General features: G+C 35.4%; 1 protein-coding gene across 5 annotated transcripts in view; it reads left to right on the top strand.

The window, feature by feature from the left end:
• Nucleotides 1–26,440, top strand: part of COL24A1 (collagen type XXIV alpha 1 chain) — a 405,325-nt gene that overhangs the window by 326,658 nt on the left and 52,227 nt on the right. For all 5 annotated transcript variants that reach the window (XM_040470847.1, XM_040470844.1, XM_040470848.1 and 2 more), the window contains 4 exons: nucleotides 4,871–4,924; nucleotides 5,036–5,089; nucleotides 11,342–11,395; nucleotides 12,580–12,687. In XM_040470847.1, the coding sequence (XP_040326781.1) occupies nucleotides 4,871–4,924; nucleotides 5,036–5,089; nucleotides 11,342–11,395; nucleotides 12,580–12,687 (270 nt within the window). The remainder of the gene's footprint in view (nucleotides 1–4,870; nucleotides 4,925–5,035; nucleotides 5,090–11,341; nucleotides 11,396–12,579; nucleotides 12,688–26,440) is intronic.

The following is a 26,440-nucleotide window of genomic DNA, read 5'->3' as shown; positions in this document are numbered from 1 at the left end:
ATGGCCAGCTTGCACCAGAATGTGTTCATACAGTGGTGCAGCAGCGGAGGTTCAGAGATTATGGCAAATCACAACATACAGCCAGAGCCAGGTTTCACTGCACTCTGGTGTCTTTGTCCCAATATCAGCAAATGAGGCTGCTCTCCAGAGTCCACTGGGAACTTTGCCTGTGGGGAGGCCATATGGCCTCCAAAGCAGGGGAACCCCTTCTCCCCTTGTGGCCCACAGACCCCTTGAACCTCGCTGCCTGCTCCTGGGGATTTACTCAAAACCAGAGCACTGCCAGGTATTGAGCTCCAGAACTTCCAAATCTGTGCTCCACCGTTTATAGATTCCTAATGGTATTGTAACCCTCCCCTTTCTCTCCAGCAGTGGTTTTTAAGAACAGATTTCTTGTTCAGTCCCTTGTCAGTGTTTCCACTCTTTCCAGCTACTTTTGGGGGGAGTGCTTTTCCTGCATGATCCTAGTGTGCTGTACTCTCCTCCTTTTCCTTTCTCTGTTCTCTGTCCAGAAAAACACCTCCTTACCCTCTACAACTTTTTCTCCCCCAGTTCACCTCTTCGCACCGTGTACCTGCTGAGTTCTGTGGCTCAAGTTATGCAGATTGTTGTGTTAATCATCGGATCAATTTCCTAGGTGTTCAAAATGGTTTGGTGCTGATCTAGCTGCACTTCAGCGATGAGACAAGCTGAGAACTTCTATGCTTCTTCGCCATTTTGGAAAACCCCTTCCTTAGCCTTTTCTGTGCATAACTTCACACATTCTCAGGAAAATCAAGTTCTTGCAATATCTTCTTTTGGCCTCTACCAACTATGAAATATTTGGTTGCTAAACTAGCAAATTTACTGGCAAACAAACAGATAAATATTCTTTTCGAAGAAGAAAATAATCTCTTCATCTGGCTAGCAGAAGAGAAACCCTGCCTGTCTTATTCTGAATAGTCACACCTTATTCAGAAATCCTTCATCAGAGAACTTCTTCCTGGGCTCACTGTGGAATCAATTTCTCCTTCCTTTTTCCACAAATATTCCTGATTATGTTTTCAGTTGTCAATAGTTCATGAATTAGTTTGATCCACATCTTCCTTTATGTCTTATTCTATCCTATGTCCTTAGTCTTTAGAGGTCATTTTGTAATTTGTTGGTGGTTTTATTCTAAACAAGCCATCATGAACCAGGCAGCCATAATAATTTTATTGCTTAGACATCTGAAAGCCATGAAATATCCACACTTGTCCCCTGCCAGGTTTTCCAAGCACAAGTTTGATTCATACAGGGGAACTGTGCTTTATTTATAGTTAGATTATTCTGTTGTAGCCTCAGGTGAAATTTTCAAATGTTTGTTTTTCTATCATTTTAAAGTGTATATACTATCATTTCACTGTGGTAAACTAATGATTAACATTATCGTCAACCCTTTTAATTGTACTAAAATACACATAATATAAAATTTACCATTTTAACAATTTTAAAGTGTACAATTCAAAGATATTAGTACATTCCCAATATTGTACAACCATCACACGCTACATAGTTCCAGAACATTTACATTACCCTAGAAAGGAAGCCCCATACCCATTAAGCAGTCAGTCTGTATTTCTCCCAGGCTTTGGCAACCATTACTCTGCTTTCTGACTCTATTGAGTTATCTCTTCTGGATATGTCATATAAATGGAATTGTATAATATATAGCTTTTTGTGTCTGACTTCATTTCACTTAATATAATGTATTATATTGTAATCGATGTTGTAGAAAGTTTTAGTACTCCATGCCTTTCTATGACTGAATGATTATCACCAATCTTTTTAAAAACATTTTTATATTTACAAATGTTCTTACAATTGTAGTGAGCTCACAGTTATCTTTTGGGATTAAAAAAATTGAATGATAATGTAGATTTGCTTCCATTTTGCTGTGAACAGTTAGAAATTTTTTAAAATCTTGTTCACCATCCTTTGTTCTTTTTTCCTCTTGAAGGAACTGAGAATTACAAAAGTCATGTGTCTTGCTCATTATCATCAATAAATACTTATTAGTAAGTACTTAGTACTTATTAGGAATTATTATACATGACAGATCTTATGTGTCATGCATAATAAAACCTCTGTCCACTCATCATATATTTGAGTGTCTTCCATGGGCCAGGAACAGAGCTAGAAGACATAAGTATAATACTGGATACCCCAGATACAGTACTTGCCTCTGTGGACATCACATGTAGAAGACATATAATAAGAACATTTAATCAGCATAAAAACAGATATAGTAAATTATAGTTGTCATCCAGAAAACTATACATCCCAAAGGTCGAGATAAATTCATGTAAGGCTTGAGAAAGACAGAAAATATAGTGGGAATAAGCATATTATACTGTCAATATCTGCTTTTTAAAAATATGAGCAGAAATATACAGATACCCAAGATTAAATCAGACTAAATTTGTGTGAGATGAAGTCCTATAAATACATGGAATAAATTATGTTCTAGCTCAAACTCCATTTCACTTTGGTTTGGTCAGTTTTATCATCCTCCCCAAACTTGATCATATTCTTTCTATGTCTTCAATTCAGTGAAAGCTACCATCAGACATTAAGGTGTTCAAGCCAATAAATGAATAGTCCTTCTCTCTATCTTTCTGTCCATCTCTGTATCTCTCTGTCCCCCTCCGTCTATTGCTCTCTCTGTGTGTCTGTTGCTATTTCTCTCCTTTTGTTTCTTTCTGTCTCTTTATCTCTCTTGTTCTCTCCCTCCTCTCCTTTCTCTCTCCTCTCATCTCTCAAATTTAATTGGCCATTTCTTTTGACCTTAGATAGCTCTGGAATCTAGCCATTTTGCCCTACTTTAGTTTAGGTTTCATCATTTTTGTCTGAATTATTGTAATAGCTTCCAAACTAGACTCCCTATCCCTAGTCATAGCCCTCTCAAATCCATTCTCCACTTAACGTGTTCTGTCAGATAAATCTTCATTTATTCCCCCATGCTATCCACTCTGTCAGAATATCTTCTTTTTACTTTACTGCCTGGAACACTCATCCTTCAAGATTCAGCTTATCATCACATCAAAGTCAATCACTTCCCATAACCTTGCCTACATAAATTTATAATAATATTTACTACATCATATTTAATTTTTAACATTGCAGAAAATGGCCCTTCTCAATTTTTATTGAAATAGAACTAGAGGAATTACAGTGAAACTTCTAGAAAGCAAGTTTGTTTTTAGTGAGATTTGTATCCAGACTTCACAAAACCAGGAGAAGCTATTGGATATTCTATGACCATTCTAAAAAGGTCTTTATAAAACACAGACAAAAATGGTGGCAAAGTCACAACTGGCCATCATGATCTTGAGTTTTATAGTTTGCTCATCTGTTCACTCTCACTACGTTGTGTAACTTCATCCTTTCACCAATCACTTCTCTCCTGAATTCTGCTTCATCAATGACTTATAATAGTCATATATACTTACACCCCATTTCCTCTTGACTGACCTGATTCTGTTATTGTTGACTCTGCTCATGTTTTGCTAGTAAGGCCATGTGTGGTAATGGTATTCTCTTTAGTTATGGCCATGTTCTATAGAAAGCCTTCCAAACAGTCTTTGTCTCTTGGCAATGTTCACTCTGTTAAATAATTCTTTTTTTTTTTTAATCAGGAGGTTGAATCTTAAAACCACAAACAGTTGCCTCAAAGAATGCAAACAAAGAGAGCTTAAACTGATCTTTCTGTGAGATAAATATCATTAGTCTATATAGGCAATCCTTACTTCTCCTAGTCCAGAAAAAGGAGATGAGCCTACTAACTGTTTTTTCTATGGCATTCTTTCTGTAATATACAGAGTAGGAGGAAAGAAATTCTAAAGTGAAAAGGACGGTAGGGAAGGGGAAGAATGAGACTGCATGCAGAATTATTTATGCATAATCTGACATGCCCTTGGGTTGTTGCTAGTTTCTATTTACACACTTGAAAAGGGAAATGTGGTAGGTCAGCATTCCTTCCTAGGAGGACTAGGGTGATGACAGACTGCTGAATATCAAAGTCACTTGATGTGTCTTGGCATTATATACATTAATGACTCCCAATTTTCAATACTAAATTTATCCAAGTGGTATAAATACCATAAATACTAAATTTATCCAAGTGGTATATCCAAGTGGTATACTTCTACAATAGGAATAGGCTGAAAAAGGAAATTTGTTCTCAAACTTTTTATTTCTTTGGTTATTTACTGTCTTAGTTTCCTGACCAGAATTATTATAAACTGGACGGTTTCAAACAACAGAAATTTATTCTCTCCCAGTTCTAAATACCAGAAATCTGAAACTATGGTGTTAACAGACCTTGCTCTCTCTGCAGTTTCTAGAAGAGAATTCTTCCTTTCCTCTTCTAGCTTCTGATGGCTGACAATGCTCCTTGTGGCTGCATAGCTCCAGTTTCTGTCTATGCCTTCACATGACCCTCTTCTTTGTTGTTTGTATCTATCTCTCTCTTCTAAGGGTACTTGTCATAGGCCATTCAGGATAATCTCTTTTTAAGATCATTAACTTAATGATATCTGCAAAGACCCTTTCTCCAAAAAAGATCATATTCACAGTCTGTGGGGTTTAGGGCATAGAGATCTTTAGGTGTACTACCATTCAACCTACTATGTTGACCTATGTACAAAACAAAACAAAACTTTACAGGCTTTCTCAATTGTCATAATATCCAGTGGCCATTATGTTCTGTAATATTTCTGAAAAAGAATCATAATTTTTTATATTTAAATTGAATTTTGTAACATTTTGCTACCATTTTAAGTGATACTACCCTACTCTCTGAGTTGCATGTCTCTGTTTACTCTAATAATATAATCTTTTCTATTCCTAGGGTCACATGGGTATACCAGGACCAAGAGGTGCTACTGGACAACAAGGGCCCCCAGTATGTTTTGAGAACGTTCTTTGTGATTCTGGCATTGAAAAAAAATTAATGTTAATATATCTTATTTGGTGTCTGTTTTTTATGTGATTTCTCTTTGGTTTCTTATTAAAGGGTGAGCCAGGTGACCAGGGTGAACAAGGACTAAAAGGAGAGAGAGGATCTGAAGTAAGTTGAAATTATTTAAGATAATTTGAAACTTACTGTTGGTTTGAGAGAGCAGGGACATAGGAGCTGCTATTTATCATAACTTAAATGATCATTCACCCTTCCAGAGCAAGGATCACTGTAGGCCTCTAATCAGAGTATTTGTCAATAGTTGTGCTAAAACAAGATTATTGATTAAGTTCATGTGTTCTGACTGCCATCCACATTTCCCTTTACCAGCAGCCTTCTGATAAAAATTGCTTAAGGTTGTCTCAAACTACTCCTCTTTCCTTGGGATTTCAAGCAGAAGTACCAATAGGCCTTAAGACCAGCATTGCAAAGTGAAACCCTATCAATCAAACCTACTTAGTTGTTGTAGTAGAGTAGGGGGAGAAATAGTTTGACTATGTGACACAGACTCACAGTTTGTTTAAAACACTTTTTTTTTCCATAAGTCAGTTATCTGTTATCAAACAAACTAAAAATTTATTAGCTTATTGGATGTAGTCTCTTTCCCTGTGCACTGATAGATGTTGCCTCAACCTTACTGAAGGTTGTTGCCTTATAACTTGCTTTGTGATTTGTACCATCAGTTTACTGCTATCCTGCATTTCATGGCATTCTAATTTCACATGCTATTGATTTTAAATAGAATTCTTTAAAAATTTTAGTGTAATTTTAATAATAAATTAGGTGAGAATGGATAAAAAGTAATGAATTTGAAACCACATTTCTCCTAATTTGTTAAGCAATCTTTACGCATACTTGGTGCTTCCTACTTAAAGGAGTAATAAAATTGAGTTGAATCTGATTTTACATAGGTGTTCACTCACCTTAAAGCCATTTTTGAATGGTCTTTACATCTACCTAATAACTCTTTGTCAGGTTCCTTAATAAATAAAAACTAATAAATAAAAAATAAAAATATCCCATGAAAGGCAAGCCTTAACAAGAGAAAACACACAGAGAGAAGATAATTGTCTCATTCACTTAGAATTTTTTAAAAGTTTATTTATTTATTTTGAGAGAGAGAGAGCACATGTGTGCATGAGTAGGGGAAGAGCAGAAAGAGGAGAGAGAATCCCAAGCAGGTTCTGAGCTATCAGCATATAGCCAGAAGCAGGGCTTGAACTCACGAACCATGAAATTATGAGATTATGACCAAGAGTCGGACGCTTAACCATCTGAGCCACCCAAGCACCCCTCCTCCCCCGCTTAGAATTTTTAATACCAAAATTGGAAAAAGTAGTGGAAACAGCTAGGAACCTAGAATACTGCTACTGCCTTCTTGTGACTTGCATTAAGTGCCTAAGGATGCAAATGCTCCCCCAAGGTTTGATCCCAAAATTTCTCATCTCTTAGAATTAGTACTTTCATATTCTTAGTATTTTTTTTTCTTTTTTGACATATCTCAGGAAGAAGAAATGTTTTGGTATTTATTAGTATCTGTTAAAATTATGCCAGTGAAAATCATATATTCTTACTAAACAACTACATATCCAGCCTACGTGGTCAACTTACCCTGGGTATCAGAGCCAAAAGATTCTGAGAAGCCATGGTTTAAATTCTGTATAATTCAAGGGAATTAGTTCTTTCCTGCCTTGGGCAATGCTGACATACAGTTCAAGGTTACATTAAAAAGCGTCTTAGGCGCTCCTGCGTGGCTCAGTCGGTTAAGCGTCTTCCTTTAGCTCAGGTCATGATCTCAGGTTTGTGAGTTCAAGTTCATGATCTTGCAATAGGTGAGTTCAAGCCCTGCTTCGGGCTCTTTGCTGACAGCTGGGAGCCTGGAACCTGCTTCAGATTCTGTGCCTCCTTCTCTATGTTCTGCCCCTGCTTGTGCTCTCTCTCTCTCTGTCAAAAATAAATAAATGTTTTTAAAAAAGAATTTAAAATACTAATAATTGCTACAAGAATAATCATTGACCATGTATTATTCACTAAGGACACCTTCAGTGGTCAGGTGGATCCTGTCCAATTACTGTCTTCTTGTTTTTGCAAAGCTTTAAATTTGTTTTTTAGATTTAGAAATGGCCCTTTAAAATCATCTGGACCACCCTCTCATTTTACAGATGAAGAAATTTAAGCCTCAGACAGATTGAGTTACCTAAGATCACAGAATTAGTTAACAGAACTAACAATAGAAACTTTATTTCTTGACTCCCAATATTATACAAAAGCCTGCTATTACTTTGAAATCTTTTATGATTAATTTTACTTAACCATCTAACTTATTCATTGGGCTCTCATTCATGACACAGTAGAGAGAAAGAACAAGTCAAATCCAATAGCAGAACCACTACATTTTCAAAAAGACTTTTGTAATTTAAATGTAGTGAACTGTCCTATAATGGCTTTCCAAGACTAAGACTCAAGCCAAAATCTTATTTTTCTTCCAAAACAAAATTCCAGATTTTAGTGAATTGAAATTTCTTGGTTAGAGAAAAAAAAGAAGAGAGAGAAAGAGTATAATTATTGCCTAACTCTAAATCTGTGTTTGTATTGTAAATCTGTCCTAACAAAGTTAGAACTAGCTAAGTATTGAGGTAACTATCCTTCAACTTCATTTAAATAACAGGTTTTGGACTATGATGACACATTTTTAAAATGTCCAGTATCAAATAGGAAAGGCAAACGATTTTTATTTGTAGTCTTTAGAGTGAGCATAAAATTGTGCTTTTTCTTTTGTCTGGCTTAGCTTTGAAAAACATGATGGCCTATTTGAAATCAGATCCATTTAAAACAGTAAAGTCTATTTATTGATTTATGAGGTACTTAACATTTAAATAGAATAACATGAGTAAGTTAAGTTTGAAAGTAGCATTAGAATACTTCTAGCTTTACTATAGTTGAGTTCTGGGTATTAGTTGAAGAGTGACTTTCTTTTCCTTCTTATGATAACAACTCAGTCATGTACCAACACCTCATATAACAACATATTATCTTTGTCTTTGGCCCAAATCTATAATTTCCTACAAATAAGAGACTACCTCTCCGTAGGATTAATGTTTAGTAATGCCTGGCTCTTAATTTAGTTATAAGCCAACAATTCCATTTTGAGATTTTTTTTTAATGTGCAGTTTTTTTAAAGTATCAGTGTTCTACACTTTATTGATCTTTATACATTTAAAATCTCCACTGTTAGACTATGGCTTTTCTAGCTGGCCTACTTCCTTTTAGTATGATGACAATAATTGTAATAAGGAAATCTTTCCTGATTTGAACATCTCAAAACAGCAGACATTACAGTTTTGTTATTTGTTAAATACTTTTTGTCTTCAATAGGCAGATTTTACCACAATTGTCCTGTTACAAGTAGCAAAGTATACTTCAAAAATAATTTTTATAGTCATACTTTTTCTTTTGTGTTATTCTATTGGAAGCTGCTTCCTGATGCCCATCCAGGTCTGATTAACATCCTAGTTTTCATGATAACAGACCCATACATGTAGATTTCAGTGCACAACACTTAGCTTTTCTGAAATAATCCCCAACATAATGGTCATCCCAAAATGTAATCAGTCTGTGATGATATGTGAATCTCTTTGTTTTTTATTTTTTTATATAAGCATTTGGAGTAAAGCCATTACTTACATGCATAGTATGTTTGAACCTTAAGTCACAAACTCAGGTATACTAAAAATATAATTTTGTTTATGTTCTTTATGATGGAACTTAACATCCATCCTGAGTGCCCATCCTGCCTGGTAGTAGAAACCTAATTGGTAGAACATTCTAGTCAATTAACAGTCTTTAACTCCATCCATACAAATATCCTGCGTTTGATTTAGAGATTTCCTATTCATTCTCTTGTCAAGTCTGCAGTTACATTCTGGGTGGCAGTGGTGGGGAAGAGGAATGGAAGGTGAGTTTGGTCTTCAGTCATTTATTTACACCAGTATGCACTGAAATGCACATCATCCATTTAGGTCCTTAGTAGCCATCATCCCACCATGTTGACATCTACCTTGGCCCTCCTTGCAGAAGTTCTTTAATCCATGCTGGCATGTATAGCTATTTTCTGTGTACAGAAAAGGTACAAAGTCTCTTTTATATAGGCCTTTAAGAGCTATCTGCTTCTGTTCTTGGCCAAGTGGAAATGTATTCTGCTAATCCCCATACCATGCTGGGTACTCGTGGGACTCAGACTTTCTCAAGCCCACCAGCCTAGACATTCCAATGTAGAAATTTCTACTCTACTGCTGACACTTAGTGCAGTTCATGTGGACTTCTAAATGAGGACTTTAGTCTCCCTAGCCATTGTTTCTGTGCCCAAATTCCCATACTTATCTGAGGGTATTATTGCTTCCCCCAAACCAGGACTTGAGGGCAGAGTGAGGTATAAAGGGCCCTTCTCAGAGATTCCTGTCAGTGTCAAACAATCTTGCTTCTCTTATGCTTTTGTTTTTACCTTTCACCAACTTGAAGATATTTATATCCCCTTAAGTAGAAAAATTTTTCTCTTATACTATTATAATTCTAAATCTGTTCTTTATGGCATAAATTGTATGACTGGACTCCTTTGTCACCTTGGTTTTTGATACTCAAATATAGGGTTTTCATATTTAAAAATCATTTTTTTTCAGTTGAGCATCCAACTTTAGCTGGGGCCCTGATCTCACGGTTTGTGAGTTCCAGCCTCATGTCAGGCTTTGCACTGACAGCACAGAGCCTGTTTCAGATTCTCTGTCTCCCTCTCTCTCTGCCCCTTCCCTTCTCATGCTCTCTCTCTCTCAAAAATAAATAAACATTGGGGGAAAAGTTATAAAATTTAATAAAAAATAAAAATTAGGCTTTCTTTTTAAAAATGTATTCTTCTCAAAATATTATATCCTTCTAAAATTATTACCTCACCATGAGTTTCAGAAGACTATGTTGAAATCCATAAGCTAAGGGAAAGTCTATTTTGAAAATCTCAAATCTAGAGCAGGTCTATCACTTTGCATAAAAAGAAATACTGTGAAGGAAAAAATACTCTGGCTAACATATTTGAATATTATCATAGTTCATATACTATTTAATTAGTGCTATTAGAGATACCTGAAATCACAATTTTTTCAGTATTTAAAATCTTGTAGTTTTATTTTATTTCTTTATTGTGTCCTAAAAGGTATATTTATTTTAGAGAGCATATGTTCCAGAAATTTCTTCCCCTTCAACTTAACTCAGATCATCTACTGTTTCATTTTCTGGTTTCCTCACCCTTAGAAAGACTTTATATTAGTGACCTTTTAAGTCAAGTAAAGTAGTTCTCCAAGTTGGAGGTAGAACTCTTGTTCCATATAGCTTCCCATTATCAAATTCTAACAAAGTTAGATTTTTATCTCTTATACAAAATGCCCTTTTTTTCTATTACTACATATACTATTTCTTCTTAAAATATTAAGTTCATTTGCAGAAGATGTAATATGTTATGAAATTATTTACTTTGTTGTTCTCAAATTGAATCTTTGGCACAATTTATCTGAAATTTGAATAACTTAACATCCAGTTTTGGTGGAATTATCCTGTTTGTGACAGCTTTTGATGACTTCTGAGAAATGTGTCTGGTAATGACTATATGCTTCTTTTTCTTATTTGTGAACTAGGTCATTCTTTTCCACATTTTTCTTTTTAAAATAATTTTAGGATATCATCACAATAATGGCATGATTTGCAAGGGCAAAATTCCTAACTATCCTGGCAGACCAGTTACTGCTGAATCAATTATGATTTAAAACATCTCCCACATGGAAAAACAAAGAGTTCCGTGGGAAATAAATATCTTTTCTTTGATTCACAAGTATGTTCTTGTCTATGCTTCCAGATAAGCACATTTTAGGCTATTGGTTCATGTCCCTTACTACACTGTGAGTGCCTTGAGATCAGTAACTTTGACTTTGCATTCCCAACAGAGCACAGAGTACCTGATACGTAAAACTTGGTAAATGTTTACTGAATTAATAAATCACTTTGCCACTTTCAATAGGAAGGCAAAGGCTCTGTCTGAAAAAGTGGACATTTATTAAATAATATTTAGTTCCCTTTTAGAGCCAGTATTTAAATTTTTACACCATAGAATTTGGAGCTAGATGGAAATTTATAGATTATCTGGTCAAACTCTCATTTTCAGGTAAAGAAAATGACTCCCAGGGAGGTTAAATGACAATCTCAATGATATACAGCTAGTTAGTGGCATTACGTGCTGTGGCATCCAGGTCTAGGGTTCTTTTCTATGCCTTCAGTTTAATTAAGTTTATTACAATTAATTACAGCTGTGCTTCACATTTTTAGGGTCCTAAAGGGAAAAAAGGCACTCCTGGCCCTGCTGGGAAACCTGGGATTCCTGTAAGTAATAGACCCTTTTCATCTTTCTTGTTTTTCTAAATAGAATTGGCAACTTCAGCAAGCAGAAAGGTTTGGGGCCAATTATGACAAGTGTTGGATAAATCAGCTTGTCTTCAAAAAATAATTTAAGCCCACGCTGGAACACAGAGGGAACAAAATATGACCATGAGTTCAAAACCAAGCTTGCTGTACAAATACAAGTCTCAGCAATTGAAGGATGCTATTTTCCGGTGTTATGGAGCTCTGTCCGTGGACTCATGCTACTCTCTGATCATGAACCACTGAAAACAGGGAACTGGAAATATAACTAAATGATTGGTGAGAAAGGTCAGAGATCTTCAAGCATGAATAAAAAGCCTAAGCTGGATTGTAATGGAAGGACTCAGCCTCTCAGTTCCCTGGCAAGTAGAACAGAAAGTCTTAGAAAAGAATGTTTTAAATCATTTCATCACAGAATAAAGATTGATTTTACCTTAGCCATCAGCTTCCTCTAGGCAGGCAAATATGCGTTGACTGGCTTATTAGCAGAGACTTACTTCCTGCTGGTCTTCCCCAGCCAAGGGCGAGATGTCTACTTTGGGTGGCCTGTGTTGGCTCAAAAAAGAAGAGAAAAATGAACACAAAGTATAAGCACATTCAGACCAGAGATTCATATAGGTAATATCCACTTACCCAAGAGTAGAAAAAAAATGTTCAGACCTTTATTCAGTCATATAATCATCTATTTCAAAATGATAACAAAAAGTTATTGTTTTTTGATAAATTATTGTTTTGTAATTTGTAGTTTTTTGATAAATTATTGTTTTGTAATTTGTTTCTTGAGAAAATAATATGGCATGAGGTTTTGCAGATAGTAAATGATAGCTGTTTCCTATGCTGACAGATGCATACAGCTGACTTTTCACCATAGCTGGGTAAAGCATGGGCCAGTACAATGAAAAGTATCAGAGAATTACACTAAAGCTGAAAAGCTTACACAGCACATTTTAGTTAGCTTGGTGGCATTTCTGCTTAGGGAACTTTTAAAGTTACCTGATCTGTGGAATCCAAAAAGGAATTCAGGAAACAGGAAAATTTATCCTGGGGTAGGGTATTAAAAATGTAAACATTCCCCTCCCAAAGGTAATTGTCATTTAAACATTTGTACAGCATCTGTCTATAATCCATGTAATTTAATTACCAAGGGTCTTCCAGGCCTACCTGGGCCAAAAGGCATGCAAGGATACCATGGAGCCGATGGCATTTCAGGAAACTCTGGAAAAGTTGGGCTACCAGGAAAACAGGGACTTCCTGTGAGTAGAATGAATATCTCTTTACTTTTTATTTCTTATTTATAAGTGTCTTTTTGCTAGACCATATATATTTTAGCTTTCTTAGTTGTGATACTGTCTCAGATTAGCCAATCACTGCTTTAATAGTTGTTTTGGAATTATGTTTATGATCTCCAGGGAATGTCAATGAGTACATTCTCTTGCATATTTTATATCTAATAACTCATATATAATATATACCATTTTTGCACATAGAAAAGCTTATAAATAAGAACCATAAAGAAGCACAATTTTAGGGACTATACAACCCAACTGTGTTTTGAGCTCATCAAATATCTTAAGCCACCTTTGGAACATTGAAGGCAGCTTTTGTACTACAAAGCAGAGTTCAGTAGTTGCAACAAAGACCAATGGCCTCAGAAAATCTAAAATATTTACTCTCTTGCCTTCTACAGAAAAAAATTGTTCTGGTCTGTTTGTATTGTCACACTGTTCTTATTCTATGGCTTTGCAATGTGTCCTCATATTTAATGGGGCAAGTTCCCCTTCTTTACACTTCTACCCCATACATTTGAGATTAGATTTGCCGGGTTTCTCTAAAAACAAAACAAAAACTTGAATTGTCATTGGGTTTGTCTTGAATTTATAGCTTTATTGGGAGAAAATTCATAACTTACCATTTAGTTAATCAAATAGATGAAATATTTATTCTTATAATTTTCTATTGTCCTATAATGAAATATTTCCATAATAATAACAGCAAAAGTTCTTATAATGCTAACTATGTGCCAGGTACCATGATAAAGTGTTTGACTACATCAACTCACTTAATCTTTACAGTCTTCTAAGATATATACAATTACGATCCTCATTTTATGCATCTAGAAACTGAGGTCAATTATACCTCAGTTAAAAAAAAATACATACATACCTACATACATTCTGAGGCACTGAGATTATCACTTTCAAGTGTCTCATAGCTAAAAGACAGCCTAACTCCATATTCTTTGCTCTTATCAATATGGAGTATTGCTTCTTAATAAAGACTTTGTGTATTATTTTTTATTTTATTTTCTAGTTAGTTATTACTTATTTAAAGAATGTCACTAATTCAGGTTATATTCTATACAACTGGATTTTTTTTAATTTCTAATAATTTGCTTTTGTTTCTATTGGATTTTTAAGACAGATAGTATCACCTTCAAATAATGGCAGATTGATCTCTTTCCTTACACTCACTTCTTTTTCCTTCCACATAAGTTGGTAGGGGCCTTCAATACTATGTTAAACAGTAGTAGCAATAGGGGACATTCTTCTACTGCACAGATCTTAGAGAACGCATCTAAAATTTCTCCATTAAGAATATTTGCCATCTTAATTCTGTCTTTTCCTTGTCTTATACTGTCTTATTTCTTTTCTGTCTTCTTTTTTTTCTTTCCTGATTTCTATTGGATACACTAAATTTTCTTTTGCTGGTTTAAAAATTGCCCTTTCTTGGGGTGCCTGGGTGGCTCAGTCGGTTAAGCATCTGACTTCCGCTCAAGTCATGATCTCCTGGTCCATGGGTTCGAGCCCCATGTCGGGCTCTGTGCTGACAGCTCAGAGCCTGGAGTCTGCTTGGGATTGTGTCTCCCTCTCTCTACCCACCCCCGACTTGTACTCTGTCTCTCTCTCAAAAATAAATGAACATTTTTCAAAAATAAAATAAAAGTTGCCCTTTCTTTTTTGATTGGTGTTTTGTACCAGTTGCACTGAACTTAAGAACCAAATATGTATATATTGGTATGTATTAACTGTATTGATTTGTTAAATGTATCACTATCTGTATTTCTAACAAAACAAGCACTTATACGTCCTCTCATTTCCTTTTGTCTCTATAAACTACTCTTTGCCTCCATCACTTTTTGATATTGCCTTGATTTTACTTTTAGTTTTTATGCATTTACTTTCTCTTTTTATTTCCATTGCTTCTTTTTTGAGTAATAATCAAGCTATTTTATCACTATTACTTTCAAAATCCCTTATAGAATCTCCTGAATTTGTTTCTATTGTTATTTCAATACTTCCTCCAAAAAGTATTTCCAGTCTAGGTATTTGTGAGACTAACCATTGAGGCCTCATATTCCTACAGATATCTCACATATATATGACAAATTCAACACTGTACTGGAGGTTCTAATCAATTAAGTAAGGTTCTAGTGAGGGTAATAAAAACAAGTAAAATGGAAGAAATAAAACTCTCTTTATTCATAGACAACATGATCATCTATGTAGAAAATCTTTAAGACTCTACAAGAAAAAAATAAGTAAATTTACCAGAGTTGCAGGTTGTTAGATCAGTATACAAACTTCAATTGTATTTCTATATACTAACAATTAATCAGAAAGTAACATTTAAAAAACAGTAGTGACAATAGTGCCAAAATGGGATAACATGACCACAAAAATGTGCAAATCTATATGCTGAAAACTATAAAACATTTCTGATAAAAGTTAAAGTAGAGCTAAATAAGTGGCATATATACCATGTTCATTGATCAGATACCATTAAGACATCAATTACCTATACATTTGCAGTGTCTTAAAACATTAAACATACTTATCATATGACCCAGCCTTTCTACTCTTAGCCAAAAGAAATGAAAACACGTATCTACACAAAAACTTGTCCATGAATATTCATAGCACTTATCTTTGTAATAGCCCTAAACTGGAAATAACCCAAATGTTCTTCAAGAGGTGTCTGGCTAAACAAATTGTGGTATGTATGTACAATGAAATATTAGTTTGCAATAAAAAGAATGAGCTACTGACACATGCTATAGCATGAGTGAATCTCAAAATATATATGCTGAGTGAAGAAAAAGAGACAAAAAAGGGCACATACTGTATGATTCTACTTATGTAAAATCCTAAAAATTGCAAAGTAATCTGTAGTGACAGAAAGCAAATCGGGGGTATCCTGTAGATGGGAGTGCTAGACGTATGAGAAGGAGGGCTTACCAAAGGAACGCTTTGGGGGGAGGGGGCAGATATATTATCTTGATTGTGATGATGGTTTCACAAATGTGTGAAATCTTTTATGCTGACTTATCAAATTATGTACTTTGCAATTTATGTCAGTAAAGTGGCTTGATATGAGAGGGTAGGGAGAAAGAGAGAGATGACACTGAAGAATAAGTAGGAGTTAATAAATTAGGAATGATTACTGTGAGTGAGGAAAGCCTGAAAGAAACATTCTATGCAGAGATGACAGCATATACAAAGCTAGGAAGAACATAGTGTGTTTGAAAAACTAGAACATTAGCAATTATGGCTAAAGTTTAGTGAACAAGATGTATGCTGATACAGTTTGATGCCATTGAAGTACACAAGAGCCACATCATGTAAATATTGAAGGACACGTTAAGGATATTGAGCATTATCTGAAGATACTAGTACCCTGTTGAGGTTAGGAGGGACATTATCCCAATGTTCCATTTTTAAAGGACTTGCTCTGGCTTCATTATGGAAAATGGATTGAAAGGGGCAAGCATAGATACAGGCGACTAATAAGAAGACTATTTATTGCAATATTTCAGGCTGCATATCTTCATGGTTTGGACTAGACTAGTGAAGTGGAAATGGAAAGAAGTGGGTGGATTTAGTGGTATTTTGGAGGTAGTTTTTACAGTACTTGATATTTGGTTAAGGGAGGTAAGGGAAGGAGAGGGATGTCAAGGATAACTTCCAAATTTCTAACTTGTGCAAGTTCCTCACTTGGTGCATTATACTGCCCGTCATGAAAAAAAGCAAACAGTGAAGGAAGCCCAGATTTTATGGGTAACGTTATGACATTTAGGCAATTAGATATTCTGGCCTAGAGCTCAGAGAGAATGTCAGACATAAATGTGAGAGTCATCAGCATATAGAAATGTACTTAATCAGAGTCATGTTAGAAAGTAGATGAAATACTCTACTTTTGAATTTTGAAAAAAATATTTACAGAAATGAAGAAAGGGTTAAGACAGCCAGTAAGGGATGTTGGGAGAATCCAGAGACTATCAACAGTAGGATGTGGTTACTGTCCTTAGACCTGAAAGGTTAAAGGAAAGAAATAATGTCAAGTCGAGAGCCAAGCTGAGGGCTGGAGCTGTGGGAAAAGGGGCACCTTACAGGAGCTGTATTTGAACGTAACCTAGCCACTGACAGAATGTCAAAGCCAGGAGGAAATGGAAGAAATAAATATAGTACTCCTTTCTCCTCTAATATCCTAGAGATATGTACCCCATTGGCCAACCCCAACTGAAAGTGAAGAGAGGACAAGGGAACCCAGATGATAACAGTCCATGAAGGTCAAATTCCCAGGACAAACAGCAAGATAGAGAAGCGACAGTGAATAGATTTGGGGAACAAATGAAGAAAAATACAAATATTAAATAAACGATGGAAAGAAGGTCTGGTACTGAGCTGTAAGGATTTCTATCATTTAGAAATCAGGTAAAGAAGGAAGAGGAGACTACAAAGGAGACTGAAATGGAGTGATCGTAATAGGTAGGAGAAAAAGAATGTAATGTCATAGAAACTCAGGAAAAAAAATATTTCAAGAAAAAAGTCATCAACTAGATCTAATAATCCTGAGAGATTGTGATGGACATGTGTTTTATTAATTTTATTTTTTTGGTTTTTGGCTACTCAGCATTTTAACCCCATCTTATGTTTATAATTAATGTTTATGTTTACTCCCTTTTTGAGTCTTGGTGGGGGGAGGGCACCTTCTACAGAAGTCAGATTCTAGATTTTCACTTCCCATTTCCTCCTTGAAACAAGGACACAGGCCTATGACCTAGGCCTAACCAATCAGTCATATCTAGCTAGCCCTTTGGCTGGGGAGTTAGTGATACGCAGAAGCAGGGATAATAGATTCTACTCTAGTGGCAGTGGCAGTAACCCCAATAGCACTCAGGTTCCAGGGGTGACTGGAGTCCATGTCTAGCAAGCTGCGGTGACGCACTCTGCAGTGTCCAAATTCTGGCTACCTAAACTTCCTTCAATTCTATGCATTTTCCGAACCTGGCTTTCTGGATTTGTCTGTGAGCTACTCAGTACCTTTTCAGTAAATTTTCTGTTTAAATTATCCAGGATTAGTTTCTGGTATTTGCAAATACAGACACTGACTAGTACCAAAATCTAAAAAGATAAAATTATAACCACTATACTTTAGTATATGGAGAGCATCAGTAACATCAGCATATAACCATTTGATCTGATGCGGGGGATGCAGAAATAGGATTGCAGTGCTTGAGGAGAGTGGACAGTGAGGAAATCAAGATATTCAGACAATTCAATGGAGAAATTTGGCCCTGAAAGAGAAAGGAGGGCAATAACTAGAGATGAAACTGAAATTACAGTAGAAGTTATTTTTAAGTGAGAGAAGCTTAACCATATTTAAATGCTAGATAGACCTAGTAGATATGGAGACGCTGAAGACATAATGAGGAGCAAGGAGAATCTGAGTATGAATTAGGTAATAAAACATGCATATTCTAGCTCCACTTTGTAAGCTATTCCACTTCTAATTAGGAAGTCATTTTTAAAAAACAGATTCAGGGGCGCCTGGGTGGTGCAGTCGGTTAAGCGTCCAACTTCAGCCAGGTCACGATCTCGCGGTCCATGAGTTCGAGCCCCGCGTCAGGCTCTGGGCTGATGGCTCAGAGCCTGGAGCCTGTTTCCGATTCTGTGTCTCCCTCTCTCTCTGCCCCTCGCCCGTTCATGCTCTGTCTCTCTCTGTCCCAAAAAAATAAATAAAATAAATAAATAAATAAAAATAAAAATAAATAAAAAACAGATTCAGAGCCACACGTCCCTTTATACATGACTTGTATAAAAACCTCATGGAATCTTATGATGAAAGGAGTTGAAATGAATTACAATAATGTTGTATACCTCCCAAATCCATGAAGCTGAATGGTATCTGCTATTGCTATTAGTAAGCAATTAGGTATCAGATCATAATTCATCATCTCCTACTTTTTAGCATTTTCAAAGAATAAGAAAAATTTCACATGCATACTTTGAATATCAGAATGTCATAAATATTGAAATGTTTTGTAGCCTTCAAAATAAAAACAAAATTAGCTTTCCCTTGAGGAATCCCCTTTAAATAAAGCCCCAAGGTTTACACATGCCATTGGTATTTAAGAATACAGAAAATTTTTCTGTAAGTATTTCTGCTCCCTGTAGAATATATGATATGAAAGCAGAATAATAGTTTTTATAAGGAACTGGTCTGTTCAATGACATTAGGTAACAATGGCCAAACTGGTCATTAGGTGAAATGATTTCTAAGTAATTATCTCTGAAACTTACTGTGGCAGTAGAAAAACTACTTAAGAGATAGTAACAGTCTTTAAATACTAGCATATTCCCTGGAATATTTTCAACAACGGATAAGGACATCTTTCCATTGGTCTTTTTTTGTAATTTTTATTTTATTTTTTTAAATCATGGCACCGTGGTGTTTCTTGGCTTACCTTTAAAGACTGCTGGATTTTTCCACTGAGAAAAATATTTATTCTGGGATTTCTAGCATTATGCAACTGCCTGATTTTCCTAAACAATGTTCTTTCTTTTTTTTTTGATGTGGCCAAGGAGTTAAAGAATTCTTGGCATATTCACTCCACAGTTTCGGTGTTTTTCCAAGGTCATGTGACTATAACTAAAGGATAGTATTGGGGAGACTCACAGTTGCCTGTGTGAATTTCCTTCTGTATAAATGAGTGTTTTGAGACTCGTCAATTTAGCACATCTGTAGTAAATGAGTCTACCATGCTGTTTTCATTGCGTTGGACTTCAGTAGTGCCTCAATCATTTATGAAAAAGGAAAACAACTTTTCCCTGCAAAGATCATAAATCTATTTGTCATCAAAATGAAGGCTTACCGGTCTTTTTATTTTTTTATTGCTGCAACTTATAAAATTGGTTATTGGAAAAGAGGGAAAGAAACAAAACTAACATCTTGACTTAAGACAAATCAAGGCCTTTCAATCTTGACTTTGCACTTTATCAGGTGAACATAAGCTTAAGTGTTGTATAAAATGAGATGCTTGTCCTAAAAGAACATCGAAAGTCTTAAATTTTCCACTTGTGGATTGTGCCCAGTGTAGGAAGGAAAAACACACTTCATCAGCCCACTCATAATCCAAGCACAGAGTAGGAAGACCACCGTGGAAGCCTCTGTTAAAGAACACCAGCAGCCCTGCCACCCATCTGGTGTGTTCTCTAGCCTGTGAGCTAGTCACACTAAAGAAACTTCTGTTTCTGAGAAGATACATTTCTTTCTTCACAGTATTTTGGAGAAAGAAACATACCATCAGCAGATCCTGTCAACTCTTGATTATTAAGAGGGTGATTTCCAATTATGGTTTATCCTGATTGCTACTTTCTCTCTATTCCCTCTGCTGCTTGTTTTGGCCCATTAACTGCTCATTAGGAACTCTTCCAGAGCAGACAAAACACAGTCTGTTTGGCTGCTTATTAGCAACAAAATGAAAGATTTGCTAAAGGATGTAATGTTCCTAGTTGAGTCTCCAATGACTCTCAATCCAATAAAGTTCATAGTCTTCTTGGAATGTTGATCCTTCATGATCTGGCCTCTGTTTACATTTTCAGTGTTACAGTCCACTTTTCTCCTCACATTTGCTGTGCATTTCAGTCATAATGGCGGCTAACAATTATTAAACACTTAGCACGTGCGAGGCACTATTCAAGGTGCTGAATATGGATGAAGTTTTTTTAATCCTCACAAAAAAAAAAAAAACCATCAAGTAGGTAGAGCTATTATCTCCAGGTTACAGAAAAGAAGGTGAGACTCCAAGAGACTAACTTGCCTGAGGTCACACGGACAACAAATAATAGAGCCAGAATTCAAAATCAGGCAATGTACATTCAGAGCCTACCTATGTCCTTAACCACTATACTGTGCCCTTTCAGGTATGCTTGATTACTTAGACATTCCTCCAAATTCTGCATATTTTCCTACTTTAATGCCTTTGTACATGCAATTTAGGCCTTTTGCTTGGAAAGCTCCTCCATCTTTCTCTCTTGCTCTTTTAGGACTTAATTGAACGGTTGCCTCCTTCAGACACTCTTCTTTGGATTCTTCACTCAGAGTTAAGCCTCCCTGCTCTGAACTTATGTATACTGTATACACTGCTTCCATCAGAGGATGGATCATATGGCTGCTGATTACATATCTTCACATCTTTCTGCCCCCAAAAGATTGCACACTCTTGTAGAATGGGGATCGTGTTTTCTTCATCTTTGCATCCCTAGCACTTAGCAGTGTCGGGCCTATAGAAGGAGCTCAGTAAATATTTGAAGAATGAATATTCTTTGCATAATAACAATGACTTCGGAGACCCGAATAAAGTTAGGATGTGTCACCTACTTAATGTCTCAAGCATCATCTATACCAGCAATACAAAAATACCTGACTCATATGGTTTTTCTGAGTATCAAATGAGACATTCTATGTGAATGTCTATTATTGAGCTATTATCATCTTTCCATAGTAACAGATATTCGTGGTTAAGCAAACATTCATGCATTCAAAAATATCTGTTTAGTGCTTAATATGAGCCAGGAGTTAGAGAATAGAGCAGTGAACAAGATGGACAAAGAATTGCCTTCGTGAAACATACATGAAACAGCAAGAAACTTCTGACATTTGACCATTTTAGACCTAAAAACAATTCATAATGCAATATGGATCAGCCTAGTAATTGAGTAGTAGTCCATATATAAACAAATCAGGCAATTCTAAATTGTGCTAAGTTCTATGAAAGAAATAAATAGGGTTTTGAAATAGAACATGTGGGAGGTAGATTATAGATGGAGTAGACAGTGGAGGCCCCACTGAGGAAGTCATACTGGGGTATATTTATACTATATATCCCTTCAGGAAACTGAGCCAGGTATATACAGAATGAAGGAAGAATGCACTATGTGAAGGAATCAAAATGGAAAAGCCTGCAGTCAGGAAAGAATCGGCATGTTCACAAGATTCTGAGGATCAAATAAAATAGTATGGGTATAGATTTGCTATTTTTGAAATAAAAGATGGACATTTATTTCTTCATAGTAGTGTGAGCCTAGACATGTCTGAGAGCCAAAGCATAAATGAAATAACTTCTTTCAGTCCTTGTTAGTCCTGTGATTATACGTTCTGGGCTGAGTAAAGGAGATTTCATAAGATACATTCATTTTGCCCAATATTAGAGTGACATTTGCACTGTCCATTTTACAAGACTGACAAACCACCAGTTGTTCTAATGGAAATGTGTGAATAATTTCTGTGAGGTAATACAATGTTGAAATGCCTACATTCATTAAGGCTGAACAAGAGTTAGTTTTGTATACTCTTGAGAATAACCTAAGTCAAGCTAACCTGACTTGTCTCAACCCTGCTCCAAGTTCCATAAGCTTTAATATGTTTAGAGATTCAAAACTAAAGTTATCTCCTAACTGTAGTATACAGCTCATTCATAAATCTTATTTCCAGCCTTTGGCCGCATTACTTATGACTGGCACTGAAGGAAAATGTTATGAATGCTACACTATTTAGATATAATGTAGCCTTGCATATAATCACCTAATAATTCCTATCCCATATTTTTTAAACAGCCAATTCTTTCCTAGGAGGGATATATTTAGTAAACCAAATAAAATGAGAAATTCTTACTTAAACAGAAGTGTTTTTAGTTGCTTGGAGTAAAGGAAGCAAAGCATTACTTTTATTAACTCGTTGATTTGCTGGCTTAAACAAAAAATGCAGTACTTATGTTGCCTAATAATGCAAAAAAATTCAGGGCACCATACTTATTTTTCGCTCTGTAGAAAGCAAATTAATTTTAATTGCTATTTTCTCACACAATAAATAATTACATAAATATAATGCTAGGAACACAAAGAATGCTTGGCAGTAGGGAAAGAAAAAAACTTTTTAGTAATTTTCAAGGTGCTACTTTAAAGGAAAACATCAACTAATTTGAAGTTTAGTGTCACTTTAAATTTATTATTCTGTTGAGAAATCAATAAAATTAACATTAAAAATATTTATCTTTTTATTCAACATAGTTTTAAAGATGGCACCCCTTTGTTAATCTACTTTAAAATGTGGATTTCTATTGTTGCCTGTCTTGAGCAAATTTTATTTCTTTCTTACTTATTTCTTAATATAGTTGTTTCAATCCTAATGAGATTAAGGCAACTAAATTAAGAGAGCTAGGGACATTCTCTGTGATGTTTCACTATTATATACAAACCAGTCATCACTGTTCCAAAATCTTCCTCTCTCTGTCCTTCTAATGTGTGCAGATAACTCCATTTTCCTTTCCAGAATTTTCCATTCAATTCCAGATTGAAGGCAAATTTATACGTAAACTACTCTTTCCTTTCCCCACAGGGAAGTCAAAGTAAAAGACACGGGATCCCTCTTCTTTTCTTAACTGACATCGATTAAATAAAACAATACAACCATATTACCATGACAGTTTCTGATACATAGATGACAATAAGAAGTAACTCTTGTGGCTGATGTTATTGTTGTTGATTACTGACCCAAGTACTTGTTTCTTTAGAATATCAAGGATTAAGCAGTCATTGGTTTCAGTCCAATCAAAACTGACACTTCCTCCAGAGTTTATTGGTTTCATCATCTGTGAACAAATTAATTGTGGTTTTGTTTACATTTTAAAATTCACTCAGAATGACTTACTCTTTGCTTATTGGTGTTAGACAAATCATTTGTAAGACATTGGAAAGAATGCCTAGGCATAAGCATCTGTTTCTCTTGAAAGCAAAATTACTCATCCATCTTTGTGTTCATAATAAGAAATATTTGTTCTCTACTTGTATGAAACATTGTTTGGAACTTTGTACAGAACACTCTGCTACTATCCTCAAATTTCTCTCTAAGAAACCAACATGAACAGTAAATGACTTGGAACATAGTCATTGTGCTGTGCTAAATACGTGATAGCACTGCAAGTAAAGTTTTTAGTTTTCAGTTAACCCTACGGACTAGTTCTAGGGTCCTTTTTATTCTCAGCTAAAAAGACCTATTGACTTCAGGAGCGTTCAGCAGTGTCTGAATGTCCATTGTCCATGCGTTACCCAAAAGATACATTTTTTTTTTTTTTACTGTTAGCAAATAAAGGTCTTAAAAATTGCCTAAAATTACAAGTGAAGTGCTAATGTTTCAGAATTTTGGAACGTTGAGGTATCCTCAAATTGTCTAGGGTAATCTGTCATATTATATCCTCTCCCTGTGGCATCTATTAGTTCTATAATACATCCAAGGATAGGCTATTCACAGCTTTGCAAGACAATCCACTTTAAAAAAAAAAATCCTTACATTTCACCTAGTTTAACACTGGACCTAAGTCTATATATTAACCTAAGTCTGTATGATTTTTTTTTCCTTGCTTACATACCCTTCCTTCCATCTTTTATATGACCTTTTAGAATCTGCTTTCTCTGCAGGCCATTGGTTTCTTTACATTTTTCACCTTTTTTTGTTTTTCGTGGAGAGGGCACTATTCATCAAAATTTGTTTTTGAGACTTGCCTTTTCTATAAAGTCTTATTTCTATTAGACACCTGGCCATTGGTATGACACCTACATCTTCACTAAACATTTTGAAATTTTATCTCAAGGTCTCAGGTGACTGACTGGATTTGCTTTCATTTGCATTAATGAGTTCTAAAATGGCATCAAGTTCCCGGGGCACCTGGGTGGCTCAGTTAGTTGAGCGTCCTACTTCAGCTCAGGTCATAATCTCACAGTTTGTGAGTTTGAGCCCCACATCAGGCTCTGTGCTGACAGCTCAGAGCCTGGGGCCTGCTTCGGATTCTGTGTCTCCCTGTCTTTGTTCTTCCCCTGCTCAGCTGTCTCTCTCTCAAAAATAAATAAAGATTTAAAAAAAATTTTTTAAATGACACCAAGTCCTGAATCCAGGATTTGTGTGGCAGGGGGAAAGAAATACGATAGAGTACATACATCCAGGGTCCTCAAATTCATGTGACAAGGGGAAGGAAATAGAGATAAGTGCATTTAGGTTAAGATGCAAGCAATATGTAAGAACCATATAACCACCTGAAACTTAAGTTCACAATGTGGATCTCTCTCTCTCTCTCTCTCTCTCTCTCTCTCTCTCTCTGTGTGTGTGTGTGTGTGTGTGTGTGTGCGCGCGCGCGCGCATGTTCTCTCTGCCCCACCTTCCTCTCTCTCCCCATCTCTCTTCCTGTCTCTTTGTCTCTACCTCCCCTCTCTCCCTCTCTTTTCTCACTTACTCCCCTTCTCTCCTTCTCTCTCTCTTCCCCTATTTTGTCTTCATAACGGTTCCTTACAAATATCAAGAACCACTACTGCAGAGAAATGACGAGAGAGAAAATGGCTAATGTAGATTGGGACAAAAAAAGTTTAAAGGTCAACCTAGGAATATGAACCTATACTCTGTAGGCATCTCTCTCTATGTGTCCAGCATAGTACATGGCACGTAGTGATATAGAATACATTTACATTCATTACTATAGTGAGTTTTGTGGTCATGAAGAAAATCTACATAGAAAAGGTAATTCTTTAACTATGTTGAATTATTCACTGTAAGTAAGAAAATAAAAAGATATGTGATGATATAATTTGGAGGAAATAACTTGGAGAAAAAAGGAAAAATACTTTAGTATTATATTCAAAATTGGCTTTATCTTTAAATCCTATTCTCCCAACCAGGCCTTCTACAGGAATACTCTCTTTAGCAAATCATCTTTCCTATTACATTTGTAACTTTAAGGGCAATATCTTTATCTTATGATCCAGTTCTACTCTACTTTATCAGTAATTCCTGTTTTGATCAGCGCCAAAAGTAATTTCCCCTATTCAGAACCTCTCTAGAATTTGCTTTCTATCTCTCTTCTCATCTGGCAATTTTTAAAATATTTCTGTATTTATTATAACTGTTTATATAATTACATTTTATCCTTTTCACTTAATGTTAAGCTCCTTGAAAACAAAAACATATTTATATTTGTATTCCCCATATGGTTTCCCATGGTACCTTCCTTTCACATAAATGGTATTCTATATTATCATCAATTTTTTGCTGAATGCATAAAGAATGATTGCACAACCCAATTTAGTATCCCAGGAATCAACTGAGAAAGTAGTGGTCATCTAGAACAAAGGTCAACAAATGTTTTCTGTAAATATTGGTAACTATTTTAGGCTTTGCAAGGCAAGAGGCAGAATTAAGGGTTTTATTGAAGAACTTATGCAACAAAAGATAAAATAGATTTTCAGTAAGTTTTTCTTCATGCAATTCAAAATAAAATTTGGCACAACTTTTTGTTGGTAATACAATTCTAGTAATGAGAAAAAATGGAATTATTTGTGGGAGGGAGATAACATTTAGCTTATTACAGTTCCATATCATCAAAATTTTCTTTTTATTTGTTAATGCTGACCTATAATGAGATTTTGCATGTTTTACATACTTCATCTTTGAAAATTCTTTTCACACAGATAGGTACTACCAAAGTCACAAACATATGATTTTAACTGTGCCTATTCATTGCTTGGAAGGAATTTATAAAATTCTGTTAGAATCTTCTCTTGATATTTGCCTTCTATTATGTCATTACATTGCATATTATTCATATCCAATTGGACTTTAGGTGAAAACTTCTCAGCTGCACAGTTAAATGGATTTTGAAGTACACAAATTTCTTGCCTCTAG

Source organism: Herpailurus yagouaroundi, unplaced genomic scaffold (assembly GCF_014898765.1).
Source record: "Herpailurus yagouaroundi ecotype Mexico unplaced genomic scaffold, PumYag 77, whole genome shotgun sequence".
NCBI classification, from domain to species: domain Eukaryota; kingdom Metazoa; phylum Chordata; class Mammalia; order Carnivora; family Felidae; genus Herpailurus; species Herpailurus yagouaroundi.
This window is presented reverse-complemented; position numbering and strand designations above follow the sequence as displayed.